This window comes from Macaca thibetana, chromosome 13 (assembly GCF_024542745.1).
Source record: "Macaca thibetana thibetana isolate TM-01 chromosome 13, ASM2454274v1, whole genome shotgun sequence".
In the NCBI taxonomy this organism is placed as follows: Eukaryota; Metazoa; Chordata; class Mammalia; order Primates; family Cercopithecidae; genus Macaca; species Macaca thibetana.
The window spans coordinates 52,423,282-52,439,142 of NC_065590.1; the positions used below are offsets into that span (position 1 = coordinate 52,423,282).

The window sequence follows — 15,861 nt, forward strand, 5'->3', positions numbered from 1 at the left end:
AGGAATCACAAAGTAAGGACATGTTCCACGAACTGATGAACCAATGGCAAACTTACCTGTTACTGTATTAAACGTGCCTTTACCAGATTAAGCTATTGCTTTTCAGATGTAAAATCCTTGCGTGTGATACTAACCCATCTTGGTACAGGTCAGGCCAGTTAATGTATCACAGGCACTAAGTACACAGGTAAATTTGTATATTTTTGAGTATAAGGAATAATATGCTTCGAGATTTTGATATGTAAGATTTGTCAAAAAATAAAAGAATTCTTACAAACTTAGGGCAGCTGTTATTGAATTGCTATAAATAACACTCTGTGCTCTGAATAATTTTGGCCATTAGAGTTGACAGCTCTCCAAATATGGAACTGACTACCTTACAAAATGCTCAGCTGGCTCTCGCAGGACACATTTAAATAGAGGTGAGACAATCTTCGAACAGGACAGTGTCATGGGAACAGGGTGGATGATTTTAAGGGGCATCCTGATCTTAGGCATCCTGGGCCTCTGACAGGCATGAAGGACTCACCTGCCAGAGCCTTGATGCGGGACCGCTCAAAGAGCCGTGCAGAGCTGTTTTCATTGTCCCAGTCATCAACATCCCAGCGGTTGTTGACATCACTGTACTGCTGCTGGATCTCAATGTTGTCATAGTCTGTGGCTACTGTGGTCGTCATCTTGAACTGTCTCAGCTGCTCCTCCACATCAGCTCCTTCTTAGAGTTCTATGAGAAAGAAGAGGAAAAACATTTAGACATCTAAAGTACATACAGTCCCCACGGAACCTACTGGGATAAGACTGAGTAGAAAGTAAAAGAGTGCTTGCCAAGAATAGGTCTTCGGAGCAACGCTGGTTTCAGATTTTAGCACTGTCTCATAATAGGTGTGTGACCTTAGTTAAGTTACTTAGTAGCTCTAAGCCTCAGTTTCCCCAACCATTAAAGAGGGAAGATACTTCAGAGGTTGTTGAGAGGATTGAATGACATGATGGATGCCCCCAAAATAGTGAATAATTTTAGAAAAAATAAATAATTAGTAAATAATTTTAGAAAAAATTATTCCTTTTTTCTAAAGTTTAAACTCTGCAATTTAAAAATGTTATTGGAGGGCCGGGTGCAGTGGCTCACGCCTGTAATTCCAGCACTTTGGGAGGCTGAGGTGGGCAGATCACCTGAAGTTGGGGGTTCAAGACCAGCCTGGCCAACATGGTGAAAACCCGTATCTACTAAAAATACAAAAATTAGCCGGGCATGGTGGCGCATGCCTGTAACCCCAGCTACTCGGGTGGCTGAGGCAGGAAGAATTGCTCGAATCTGGGAGGTGGAGCTTGCAGTGAGCTGAGATCACGCCACTGCACTCCAGCCTGGGCAACAGAGCGAGACTCCATCTCAAAAAGGAAAAAAAAAAAGAAATGTTATCGGAGGTAGATCAACACCTATGTGGGCTTCTGAATGAACTCATTTATTCCTATAGTGTATCACCATAAATTATAATCTTTAAGCTTCTCCTGGAAATTCATAAAACGTTATACAAGAGAACTAGCAGATCATTTTATCTAAACATCTCACTTACATATTAGAAAACTGATGCTTAAGATTAAGATGTAAGGCCAGGCACAGTGGCTCACGCCTGTAATCCCAGCACTTTAGGAGGCTGAGGTGGGTGGATCACCTGAGGTCGGGAGTTCCAGACCAGCCTGACCAACATGGAGAATCCTCATCACTACTAAAAATAAAAAATCAGCTGGGCGTGGTGGCGCATGCCTATAATCCCAGCTACTCGGGAGGCCAAGGCAGGAGAATTGCTTGAACCCAGGAGCTGGAGGTTTTGGTGAGCCGACATCATGCCATTGCACTCCAACCTGGGCAGCAAGAGCAAAACTCCATCTCAAAAAAAAAAAAAAAAAAATTAAGATGTAAGTATATGGCAACCAAGGACAGTACCAGTGCACAGTAGATGCTCAATACACGATTGCTATTCTTTATTCTGAACTGATGAGCTTTAAACATAGCTTCTCCCTTCAGTATAGCATTATTCACTCATTGAGCCAAAATACAATGAAGACTTACTATGCACTTGTGCTGCACCAGATGCTAGGGATACAAACGAACACAATAAGGACCTGGCCCTAGGGAAACTTATATCCTAGTGGTAGGAGTTGGACAAAAACCACACAAGAAAAGGCAAGACAGTTCAAAGAAAAAAATGACAGCAGAGTCATGTGATAGAGGGAGTGACTATTTTTAGATCTGGTGATCAGGGAAGGTCTCTCTGAGTGGGTCCTGAAACTGAGAACTCAATGTCAAGAGGAATGAATCACACACAGATCAAGAAGAACAGTGTTACAGGCAAAGGAAGCAGCATAGCATGCGGGAGGAACAGCAAGTTCAGTGTGGCAGAGTCTAGTGGGCAGTGGGAGAGACTCGGAGACAAGGTTGGGAAGGGATGTGGGCGAGCCCAAGTGTGACGGGAAGCAACTGCAGGATTTTAAGCTAATAACCGACACCACCCTTGAGTGTATTTGTAAAATATTCTTCCCAGGGCTGTGTGGAAAAACAGATTCTAGGCGGCAATAATGGAAGCAGGGGCCACTTGGAAGGTTACTCCAGAAATGATGGCGGTGCAGCTCTGGGTGGAGAAGTGGGGATGGTTAAGAGGTGGATGTGCTTAGAGGTGGACGTGCTTTGGAGGGAGAACTGACAGGACCTGGTAAAGAACTGACTAGAACTGCAGCATTGAGAAACTGAGCTAGTGCTATGCCTGAAGCCTGTGGGTGTGGTTAAATTCCTGCATATTTTAAATTTCACTGTGGGGAATCAGGCTCAGTCAGGCATATAAAGCTATCTAAGTAAGTTGTTAACCTGCAAACAAAGAAGAAAGGAAGAAAAAGACCACCTCCCTTTTAAAGTGGTATGAAGATATCCCAAGAAAAAAACATGTGTTATCAACATTTTTTTTTTTTTTGAGATGGAGTTTCGCTCTGTCACCCAGGCTGGAGTGCAGTGGTACCATCTTGGCTCACTGCAACCTCCGCCTTCTGGGTTCAAGCAATTCTTCTGCCTCAGCCTCCTGAGTAGCTGGGACTACAGGCGTGAGCCACCATGCCCAGCTAATTTTTGTATTTTTGGTAGAGACGGGGTATCACCATATTGACCAGCTGATCTCAAACTCCTAGACCTTGTGATCCACCCGCCCTGGCCTCCCAAAGTGCTGGGATTACAGGCGTGAGCAACCATGCCTGGCCGTTATCAACATCTTAAAACTCAAAAATTTATTGTCAGGTTTTTGTACCTGGATGCTTATTTAGTGAAAGCCTTATTCAGTGTGCACCAAGATGTGCACCTGGGCCAGAGTCAGCAGGCCTCCTCACGACAGCCTGCGTGCTAATCAAACCAGACACCACTCAGCAACACAGAAGGATCATCCAAGAGATGATTCTTCTCCCTCACATATGCCACCACACAAAAAATAAACAAACCTATATATGCAGAAAAGAAACATTTATCGTGCTTGAAATGCAGCTTTCTAAAAGTTACAGCACATAACCACACATGCCACATGCAACCGACTTTCCATGGTAAATAAGCTGAAACAAATTAACTACACCTTAAATAAATAGTAGGTTCTTGGGTGGTACCAGCACACAACTGCCTGCTCTTTTGTCATAGCTGTTTTCTCACATGCTATCCAAGAGCATTGCTGACACATCCCACATGTTCCTGAGGAAGAAGCACCGAATCCACCTTAAACTGAGCCACAACATCTGTGACTCAAACTGTCACCCACCTCTGCTCTAACAGAAAAACCCTGAATGGGAGTAAAATCCTGGGTTCTCATCAGATAGACATACTCAATCCCAATTAAGTACATTCATGGGTATATTAGTTTTCACACCTACATTAGCAATTTATTTATGGGATTTCATAAAAACACAAAAACTTCAGAAACCTAATCCAGTCAGTATATTCCACTGAATGATCTTACAGTGGCATTTAATATTCAAAGTCATAAGCCCTTCTAAAAAATGAAAATTAATATTGTCATGCAATCATCTGACCTTGAATATAGTTAACTTTCATGACTATTATCAATATCAAAGACTTTAATAAAATTCAACCTTGGAGGATTCTATCTCTAGGGAGAAAATGTGAAAGCGCTAACAGTCCCAAATTCTGAAAGTACCGAAAGTAAAATTTAATCCAATCCAACTCAAGGTGAAACCCAAGCAAGGCATGCCTCTCCCCAGATAAGTTTTAGCTATTTGGTGCCACCTGCTGACCAATGAGAAGAAACCTCCATGGCAGCTATACCTGCGCTGCAACATCCACGGCACTTGACTCCTGCAGAAGCCCAGCCTGGCCCCCTGCTCTGCCCCGACCTGAGAATCTCTCTTTCTATCACTGAACCAACAACTGCTTTCCACAGATTTCCGCCCCCCCTTTTTTTTTTTTTTTTTTTTTTGAGACAGAGTCTCTCTCTGTTGCCCAGGCTGGAGTGCAGTGGCGTGATCTCAGCTCACTACAACCTCCCAGGTTCAAGCAATTCTCCTGCCTCACCCTCCTGAGTAGCTGGGATTACAGATGTGCACCATCACGCCCAGCTAATTTGTGTATTTTTAGTAGAGATAGGGTTTCACCATGTTGGCCAGGCTGGTCTCAAACTCTGACCTCAGGCAATCCGTGTGCCTTGGCCTCACAAAGTACTGGGATTACAGGTGTGAGCCACCTTACCCAGCCCACAGATTACTTAATAAGTAAGTGATAATTCTTGTCTTAAGCTTAAAATAAGTCATTCAGAGAACTAAAGCACTTTTTTCCCTAATGTTCTTTCTTAATGGTGTTCCTTAAAATCAGTTATTGTTCCTGAAAACGGAAAGGTTAGGCTGGGAGTGGTGGCTCACACCTGTAATCCCAGCACTTTAGGAGGCCAAGGCAGGCAGATCCCTTGAGCCCAGGAGTTCAAGCCTCGACAACACAGTGAGACCCCCATCTCTACAAAAATGATAATAAATAGCCAAGTGGGGTGGCATGCGCCTGTGGTTCCAGCTATTTGGGAGGCTGAGGTAGGAGGACCACTCAAGCCAGGGAGGTGGAGGTTGCAGTGAAACATAATCATGCCACTGCACTCCACCCTGGATGACAGAGTCAGACTCTGTCTCAAAAGAAAAAGCAAACAAAAAAAAAAAAAAACAGAAGTGGGAAGTGAAAGAATCCAAATTATCCACTAGTCTGTGTACAAAATAAATACATATATATATGCCAGTCACAGTGGCTCGCACCAGTGGCTCACACCTGTAATCTCAACAATTTGGGAGGCCACAGTGGCCAGATCACTTGAGCCCAGGAGTTTGAGACCAGCCTGGGCAAGATGGTGAGACGCCCTCCCCACTCCTCTTCACTGTCTCTACAAAAATTAGCTAGACATGGTGGCACGTGTTTGTAGTCCCAGCTACTTGGGAGGCTGAGGCGGGAGGATCACTTGAGCCCAAGAGGTCAAGGTCGCAGTGAGCCATGATTGCGTCACTGCACTCCAGCCCAAGCAACAGAGTAAGACTCGTCTCAAAAACAACAACAACAAAAAAAGCAATGCTCTGAGTTCTTCTTTTTATTCAACTGTTTCACTCAAGTGTCCAGAAGTTGTTACTAGAGACAGACATCTTTTTTCTTCAATATTCTCCATCTGTCCAAAGACAATGTCCTTTGTCCAAAGACAAAACTGAGTATTTACAGTGATAGAACCCATTATTTTATTTTCAAAGCAATTTCAAGGCAAAATATCCCTCGCTCCCACCATAGCCATCGTGGAAAGGTCCCTTCTAGGCACTCAACAGCAGCAAGGGAGTGATGTGAGGGTGAAGAAGTCAGAGTCAGGACAAGAATATGGAAGAGTGTGCCCATGGCATGGAGACTCCAAACTCCAGTATGCTACAAACATCATCATCCTCTAAACCACTTCCACACGGGACTGGGCCAGCTGTGAGGACAGTTATATCACACATACAGGTGTCCCAGGAGGTTATCTAAAAAGGGCTGGGTTTTCTCCAGGTGCTATTGGCCATGCCTCCCGTGGGCTGTGAAGTCATCTGTACTTCTTAAATAGCTGTGGGAAGGTTAGGAAGAGAAGGGAGGAAGCCTTGGCCATCTTGGAACTCTGCCTGGTGGTTCCACCATTAGGAAACCGGGAAAGGACTATGTAAGGCTGACACAAGAAAAGGGAATCTCCCCTTGAAGAGAAAGGCCCTCGTGTCTCTACTAGCAGAGCGAGGGCCTGGATTCCACTGGACTTGATCACCACAGTAGGAGCTCATTAAATAACTTTTGAATGAATAAAAACAGTAATACCCTGCATGTGATATGGGTAATGCCCATGTTTTGTGACTAGGTTTCAAAAAGATACTTGAAAGTGTCTATCTACTTTCCCCACTCTTCTCCATTGTGGGGTGGGGTGGGATGCAGTAGGGTGTGTGTGTGGGGTGTGTGTGTGTGTGTGTGTGTGTGTGTAAAAAGGAATATGTAGAAAAGCCAAGATCCTCCCCCTCAAATTACTCTTCTCTAATCCTACATCCTATGAACTGGAATTTTCCATAAGATGCACGTAAGATGAAATTCCAGATGCTTTATTCTTTTCTGCTTCAATAAGCAGACACTAAATTCATTTCTTCAAACAGGTGGACCAAGGCAGAAATGGATATGGAAATTATTATCCTGAATCTTTGAGGCAAAGAGGTTTCTACAGCTCTGGCATGAGCTACGACAGGTCATAACCATTAGGAAAGAAACTTTCCTAATGGAAAGTTTGGCTTTAGAAGTATTCTATTAGTTCTCCTCTATATTAATTAAAATTCGTAAAGGCAATACCTGGAACAGCCCAGAGGGAAAATACTTTACCTGTTCTCCTACTTCCCAAGATGCCACACTTAAATAAGTTGCACAGGTATAAGATAAACTTGCAGGTTTTTGTTCTATGAAGAAACAATAATCCCCAGGCTCCTTTCCAGCACCCTCTTCTGTTACTCTACAAAATCTGCCTTGGTGACATCACCCACTTCCCTGTCTTTGCTGGTTACCCGGTGCTGACAGCTGCTCCCTGGACAGCAAGGTGCAGGTGTCTCCTAACAATCACGAACTCCACCTGGCGAACACCGAACTCACAGCCCCCACCTCCAGGCCCCGCATCTCCTCCACCACTCCCTTGCTGAAGGGCATCCCCACTTCTCCCAGTTGCCCCAGCCAGAAACCTCGCAGTCACCTTTCATTTCTCCCTCTCCCTCCACAGGGTGGTCCTAAGGTAACTTGTACCTCCTGAAAATCTCATGAGTTAGTTCCAGCAGGAGTTTCTCATTCCAGCTCCTCATCTCTCATTGTAATCCCTAATCCATTCCCCTACAATGCTACCAGAAGGACCATGCTAAAATATAATTCCAGTCATTTTACCCCCTAAAAACTAAAATCTACCAGTTGGCTCCCGATGCCTTCAGAAGAATGCCGAGAAGCCTTAGGAGAGAAAATGAGATTCTCCATGAGGACTCTGTCCATCTCTCTAGCCTGGTCCCACTCTCTGTGTCGTAAGCTCTTGCAACTCCTGAGAGAGAAGAATCATGTTCTTGTCTCAGTTCCAAACCTATCACCTGGAACAGCTCTTTACTCTTCCTGCAAATCCTAGCTCAGGTATCACTACACCCAGGAACCTCCTGGAATCACTCACCACCACCACCACCACCACCACCTGGTCTGAATTAGACAACCTTAGTGCCCACATGCACTCCCTCCGACACCTTATGCACCGCTGACCTGTCATTAAAAGACAGATTCATAATTACAAACCATCTATTTACTTACCATCAATAAGCCACAGCCTCTTGAGGTCACGATCCCATCATTCTGTCTTTATAACTCCTAGCAGAGTGCCTGGTAACATTAGGTGCTTGCTAATTATTTGTTTCTGAATGGGCTGCCTGGGCGGGTGGTGGAGGGAGGATTGGGAGGTGAGAGCACAGGGGCAAAGTTAATTGGAGCTGCCACTCAGGTACTATCTCCATCAGTCACAACGCCTGAAACATATACTCTTCTGACTTACATAGATCTGCTAGACACTCTGCTTTCAAGGAAGTCACATTTTTAAAATGGGCTGCTAATGAATGACTGAATATTTAATAAGGTGCCTCTCCATACATACAATAAAATTTAGATTTCCCTTTTTAATTTAGTTTTTACCCTTGGAAAAAATGTTTTTATCTGAACTACTCAGATTTCAGAGAGTAAAGCAGCAAATAGAGAACACATGGAATTTTCATTAGCACTACACATATGCACACACACATATACACACACTTCCTTAATACCCAATCTTAAAGGCTCAAATTAAATAAAATGAAGAAAGACCAACGTTCGCCAATCCTTTTCGAGGAAGAAAACTATGTAACAATTACTTTGGCAGAATTCACAGATCCAAATGTTCTGCAAACACTTAAAACTCTCCCACTTTATTCGTAAAAGAATTGAAAAAGTGTACACCGGATGCTGGTATGCTATCTTTAAAAAGGCCTTCTAAGGACTCTGAAGGCACCAAACTGCAAACTGCGTGTCTGAGAATTTTGCTTCAACTATCTCAACTGTTCAGTTGCCAACAAGGAGTATCTATAAGAAACAATGGTTTCTTTTTTTAATTATATTTTAAGTTCTAGTGTACATGTGCACAATGTGCAGGTTTGTTACATATGTATACAGATGCCGTGTTGGTTTACTGCACCCATTACCTCATCATTTACATTAGGGCATTTCTCCTAATGTTATCCCTCCCCCATCCCCCACCCCACCACAGGCCCCGGTGTGTGATGTTCCCTGCCCTGTGTCCAAGTTATTAAGAAACCATTGTTTCTTAATAACCTGCCTGACCTATAATTACTCAGGTACATGGGGCTAGTGCCAAAAAGGGACCGAGATTGCATCCCATTCAGAGTTCTCTACTCATAAATACAAAGACACACATGAAAAGTCACAGCATGATAATTAACAATACAAGAAAAGTCACAAGCATACAATGTCTGTTATTAAAGTAGCCTTCACTTTTAAAACAATCCAGTGCACTGTAGCTTTACAGGAACACATCCACTGTTTAAAAAAAAAAAAACGGTGCCTCACACCTGTAATCCCAGCACTTTGGGAGGCCGAGGAGGGCGGATCATGAGGTCAGGAGTTCAAGACCAGCCTGGCTAACATGGTGAAACCCCGTCTCTACTAAAAATACAAAAATTAGCTGGGCATGGTGGCAGGTGCCTGTAATCCCAGCTACTCAGGAGGCTGAGGCAGGAGAACTGCTTGAACCCAGGAGGTGGAGGTTGCAGTGAGCCGAGACAGCACTACTGCACCCCAGCCTGAACGGCAGAGCGAGACTCTGTCTCAAAAAGAAAAAAAAAAAAAAAAAAAAAGGCAGTATAGAGCTGCATACAGTTCAGCCAAAATTCAGAAAATCAGATCATCCTGAGAGGGAAAGTTTCTCTGAGACCTATTAATAATTATTAAATTATTAAACTCTTGTTAATGAAGTATTTTGGATTTCAAGTAATCTATAGCTGTACTAACTTTTATTTATCAGTGGCAGAGTATAGTAATATTTCTCCCTATGATTATCACATTTTCTTTCTCATTCCCTGAGTATGTTACAAGATCATAATTATTTTAGCTTCTAGGTGAGCTGTTAACATTATGAAATATTGTTTTTGTCCCTATTAACATGTGAACTCTATTTTGATTGATAGTAATATTTGCCTGGTATGTATTTTTCTATCCCACTATTTCAAACCCTCTGCAAACTAAAAATAAAATTCTAAGGCCCCCAACCATCTGAAATGGGCCCTCTTGGCCAAGGACATCCCTGAAAATCTCTTTCAGGCCATGATGGAAGGAGGTGGGGGGGTTGGACATGTCTCACTATCCCCCTCCAGCATTAACATCAACTCAGACCTTAAGTGGGATAAGAAATACTCAAAAGTCTATTCTCTCTGAAGCCTGCTACTTGGAGGCCTCATCTGCATGGTAAAACCTAGGTCTCCACAACCCCTTAACAAAACCCAGACATTCCTTTCTACTGATAAGAACTCAGAAAAAATTTAAATCTACCTACGACCTGGAAGGCTCCCCCCATCCCGCCCTTCCAGATCCAATCAATGGAAATCTTACATGTACTGATTGATGTATTGTAACTCCCTAAAATGTATAAAAGCAAGCTGTACCCTGACCATCCTGGGCACATGTTATCAGGATCTCCAAAGGCTATGTCATTGGTGTGTCCTTAACCTTGACAAAATAAACTTTCTCAATTGACTGAGACCTGTCTCAGACATTTTGATTTCACACTTCTAGAGTCATTTTGTTTTAGGTATGCTTCTCTTTGTTTCAATCTAACCCAAGAGTTTCTGTCATTTAGTCGGCAAGCATAATCCATTTGCATTTATTAGGATTACTACCATATTTGACGTTTCAGTCCATTTATTTTGTATTTTCAATCATAATTAACAAAAATACGGAAACTGGGGCCCCGAGAGTTAAACAACTCGATCAAGTCACACAGCTATGATGCTTTTATCGTAATATCTTTATCACTACTGAATCTTGTACCATCAGAACACAATCTAATCTTTAAAATGCAGAGGTGAAGACTAAACCCTAACACAGTTAAAAATTACATTTTGGGAGGATGGCTTATACTTTCTGGGGCATGGTATTTTATTTGCTTTCTCATTCCATCCTCCTCAGCAACCTTTTGAAATAGATACTACTATTAGCCCTATTTTACAGGTGAATAAACTAAAGTTTTGCTGGTGGTGGCACAGCAAAAAAATGAAGAAACCAAGAGGACTTGAACCAAGTGGGTATGACTCCAAAGCCCATGCTTTAAATGAACAAACTCGCCTACCCTCTAAGGCAAGAACCCTTTAATAGTGGTCCATGTCAGAAAAATATCAAAAAGACTCAAGGTTCTTAAATAAGGAAATGAATGACCCCCATCAAAGTCTAATTACGCCTAGGACAGTTACCCACCCAGCCAGGTTTCCCTGTACATACACAATGGGGCTGATATCGCCCCCAAAAGGAATGAAAATTCATTTTAGGGATGAGGCAAAAAATTGTATTCTTTTTCATATAAGCATAGATATACAATGTATCTATGGCATGAAAATTTCATGGGTGGGCAATTAGAAGAAAAAAAATGTCGGCCGGGCGCGGTGGCTCACGCCTGTAATCCCAGCACTTTGGGAGGCCGAGGCAGGCAGATCACGAGGTCAGGAGTTAGAGACCATCCTGGCTCACATGGTGAAACCCAGTCTCTACTAAAAATACAAAAAATTAGCCAGGCGCAGTGGCAGGCGCCTGTAGTCCCAGCTACTCGGGAGGCTGAGGCAGGAGAATCACTTGAACCAGGAAGCGGAGGTTGCAGTGGGCCCAGATCGCGCCACTGCACTCCAGCCTGGGCAACAGAGCGAGACTCCGTCTCAAAAAAAGAAAAACAAAAAGTCACACTGGGTTAAGGGGCTCACACCTGTAACACCAGCACTTTGGGTGGCCCAGGCAGGAGGATCGCTTGAGGCCACGAGTTCGAGAGCAGCCCAGGCAACAAAGTGAGCCTGTCTCTACAAAAAAATTAAAAATTAGCCAAGTGTGGTGGCACAAGCCTGTAGTCCCAGACACTCAGCTTGAGATGGGAGGATCACTTGAGCCTGGGAGGCCAAGGCTGCAGCAAGCTGTGATCATGTCAAAGCACGACAGCCTGGGCGACAGAGCAAGACCCTGTCACAAAAATAAACAATCTAAAAAATTCCTATTGGGGATGGGAATAATGGAAAAAATGATGAGAAACACTATCCAAGCCAAAGAAAAAAATGCTTATCTCCTTTAATGAAGATGTAACCACCCAAAAGTTTCACCTCCCCTGCTATCTAGATAGATCCTATTTATAAAGACAGGGGAATTGCAATAAAGTTATTCACACAGAGCTGGCTGTGCAGCAGACCAGAGTTTTGTTATTACTTAAAACAGTCTCCCCAAGAATTTGGAGACTGGAGTTTTTATGGATAATTTGGTGGGTAGGGGGCCACCGAGTTGGCAGTTCTGATTGGTAGGGCTGGAGATGAATACGGAGTTGAAAATGTCCTCTTGCACTGAGTCAGTCCTGGGTGGGGGCCACAAGACCAGATAAGCCAGTTTATCCATCTGGGTGGTGCCAGCTGATCCATCGAGGACAGGGTCTGCAAAATGTCACAAGCACTCATCTTAGGTTTTGCAATACTGATGTTCTCCCCAGGAACCATTTGGGGAGGTTTAGAATCTTGCAGCCTCCATCAGCATGACTCCTAGACCATATTTTCTAATAGTGTGGTTAATTTGTTAATCCTACAAAGGCAATCTAGTCCCCAGGCAAGAAGTGGGTTTTGTTATCATCTTTGTTTTAAACTACAAACTAAGTTCCTCCCAAAGTTACTTTGGCCTACGCCCAGGAAAGAACAAGGACTGCTTGGAGGTTAGAAGTCAGATGGAGTTGGTTACTACAGATCTCTTCTGCTGTCTCAGTTAAAGTTTTGCAATGGCGGTTTCAAACACTCGAAAAAAGCCTCAAAAGAGAGAAAGATGAAGAGCACATTTCTCTGTACTAAAGAACCAGAATTTCACATATCACGGGTCCCACTCATTATGTCTCTGATACAAAATCTCAGAGTGGCTATTCCCCACCAGAACTAAGGTGTGTACACTTTAGGGGAGCAGTGAAGATTTAGTCATCTTCTCCCTACAATATTCAAATGCTAAAACGCCCATTATGAACTTCTGTTCTCAATATTCAGAGATAAAACTCTTTCCTATAACTTTCCTATAAAGATGGAAGATGCCACTGGAAGGTGGGAAGGTGGTTCTAGCTTTATAAACAATACAGTCCAATAGACACTTTTGTTTTTCTTAATGGGCAAATTCAACCAGGCTCTATACTCTTTGAAGGGGTAAAATTCACCCTTGCTATAATGGAAATTAATTGTTTTTAAAGATTTCACTTGTGGGAAATACACTGTTTATTTTAAAACATTCTGCCAAAAAGATCTCATCACCATGGTTTAAAAACTTATCATTATTATACAGTATAACCATGAATACACTCTATGACAAAAAACAATACAAGAGAGAAACATGGCACCCTCCTCACCTTCCTCCATTTTACAGAGCAAACTGCACAAGGAACAGTGATATTACAAATGGATTTATTATTTGAGTCCCTGACAAGAAAATTCTTTATATGCTGCATAGAAATTTATCCTTCTTCACTATTCACACATTAAAGTTGTAAAGTACCAGGCCAGGCATGGTGGCTCACACCTGTAATCCCAGGACTTTGGGAGGCCGAGGCGGGCGGATCATGAGGTCAGGAGATCGAGACCATCCTGGCTAACACGGTGAAACCCCATCTCTACTAAAAATACAAAAAATTAACCAGGAGTGGTGGCAGGCGCCTGTAGTTCCAGCTACTCGGGAGGCTGAGGCAGGAGAATGGCGTGAACTTGGGAGGCAGAGCTTGCAGTGAGCTGAGATCACGCCACTGCACTCCAGCCTGGGCGACAGAGCAAGACTACATCTCAAAAAAAAAAAAAAAAAATTTAAAGTACCTTACTTCTTCTCTGCTTACATATAATACTCTCTAAATTCTAAATATAACTTTATAAGTTCTAATACTTTGAAAAATCAGCTGAATGTTGAAAGTAGATCTAGAGAGAAAGGTTAATTTTTCCAGTGTTCATTTATAAGCCTCAAAATCACCTAACTTGAACCAACTAAAATATTTTTTAAGTCCCACCAAATAAATACACAGCTATTCTCACATACACGGCAGTTCAAGGCCATCCTTGTTTCTGTTCCACATACAGAGAAGAGCTATTAAAACTGAAATTAACTGATGTCTTCTGGTTGACTAAATTATTTTTAAAAATAGAAATTATTAAATCAATAGAGAACTAGCACCATGGTCTTATGGCTAATGTGGGGTGTTTCTAAGCCACCATAAATAAAAATTTGGTCTTACATTTAATTCTAAATAGTTTTAAATTACATTAGAGTATAGTTCTAATGGTGCTGCTGCCAGAATACCAATCCTGAATTTCGGTGGGTTTGGCATTTCATTGCCTTATGCGTTGTGAAATTTCATAAGTTAGTATCATATGCCTGAACAACACAGGAACAATAAAGAACTTTTTATTTGTAGGCTGACTTCTCCTAGAGCAACCCAATGCCAAAATCCTCTGCAAATCTATCAAGTGGAAATGCATATCTCAATTACCTGGAAGAGAATGAAATGAAAGAAATATGTAAAACTGCACTGAAAAGCAACACTATACTAAGTGATATGTGGGACACATATACCTCCCCCTACCACCACAAGCTCTGCAAGGGCCAGCATCCTCTCTGTTCTGTTCTAGAGTGGTTTCTTGTTTGTTTGTTTTGAGACAGGGATTCCTTCTGTTGCCCAGGCTGGAGTGCAGTGGGGCAATGTTGGCTCACTGCAACCTCTGCCTCCAGGACCTCCGCCTCCCCAGTAGCTGGGACCACTGGCACAGACCACCACGCCTGGCTAATTTTTGTATCTTTTGTAGAGCCAGGGTTTCGCCATGTTGCCTAGGCTGGTCTCCTGGGCTCAAGTGATCTGCCCGCCTCAGCCTCCCAAAGTGCTGGGATTACAGGCGTGAGCCACCGCGCCCAGCCTATTCTGTTCCTCTTTAAACCATTAGTACCCAGCAGGGCCCCTAAGCCACAGCAGGTGCTCAAAGACAACTGTGAAATGCAACGCAGATGGTAGGAGCTGTGTCGCCGCAGCGTAATCTAACTCTAAAGCACAGTGCTTCTTCCTACCTAAAGTGTATGTACTTTGGATCCCAGTAAAATTCTTATTGTTATATAGGAACAACCTTCTCTTTACTCAGATTCATTCAGCGAAGGTTATAAATTTGTAAGTTATAAAATTATAAATTTATTTTCAACTGTCACAAAACGAGGGGTCATATTTGGATAGGATTGCAGTAATCACTAATTTCACAATGTCACCTGTATTTGCCTTTTAATATATTTATTTTAAATACAGATTTTTTTTTTTTTTTTTTTTTTTTTTTTTTTTTTGAGACGGAGTCTCGCTCTGTCGCCCAGGCTGGAGTGCAGTGGCCAGATCTCAGCTCCCTGCAAGCTCCGCCTCACGGGTTTACGCCATTCTCCTGCCTCAGCCTCCGGAGTAGCTGGGACTACAGGCGCCTGCCACCTCGCTCTGCTAGTTTTTTGTATTTTTTAGTAGAGACGAGGTTTCACCGGGTTAGCCAGGATGGTCTCGATCTCCTGACCTTGTGATCCGCCCGTCTCGGCCTCCCAAAGTGCTGGGATTACAGGCTTGGGCCACCGCGCCCGGCCTTAAATACAGATAATTTTAAGATCATTTCCCTTTGTAAAATATCCTAAATCCTAGACTGTCATGGCGACCCAGATTTCCAGAGATTTACACTTTATTAGTTAAATTTTCTCAAAGAGCTGTTCAAGTAACTACCATTGCTTGCACTAACACTGCAGCAACAAGCCTTTCCCCTTTGTATGCTTGGTAAATGTTTCCCAAACTTACTTAGAAATCCATAACCTTTCAAATAAACAAAATGACTAAACATTGGCCTATGATACTTGAAAGGAAGAAAACATCAATCCTAGAAAAAACATTTAAATAATTATCATTTTAACACGATCAAACCTCTATTAGAGGGGTCCCCAACCCCCAGGCCACACAGCAGAAGGTGAGCAGCAGACAAGCAAGTGAAGTACAGCTGTTCCCCACAGTTTGCATATACCTACTATCT

The 15,861-nt window shown here is 42.8% G+C and overlaps 1 protein-coding gene across 5 annotated transcripts in view; it reads right to left on the bottom strand.

Annotated features, from left to right (window-relative positions):
• SPTBN1 (spectrin beta, non-erythrocytic 1) overlaps positions 1 to 15,861 on the bottom strand; it is a 213,406-nt gene that overhangs the window by 144,571 nt on the left and 52,974 nt on the right. For all 5 annotated transcript variants that reach the window (XM_050753709.1, XM_050753710.1, XM_050753714.1 and 2 more), the window contains exon 2: positions 530 to 724. In XM_050753709.1, the coding sequence (XP_050609666.1) occupies positions 530 to 677 (148 nt within the window). In that variant the 5' untranslated portion in view covers positions 678 to 724. The remainder of the gene's footprint in view (positions 1 to 529; positions 725 to 15,861) is intronic.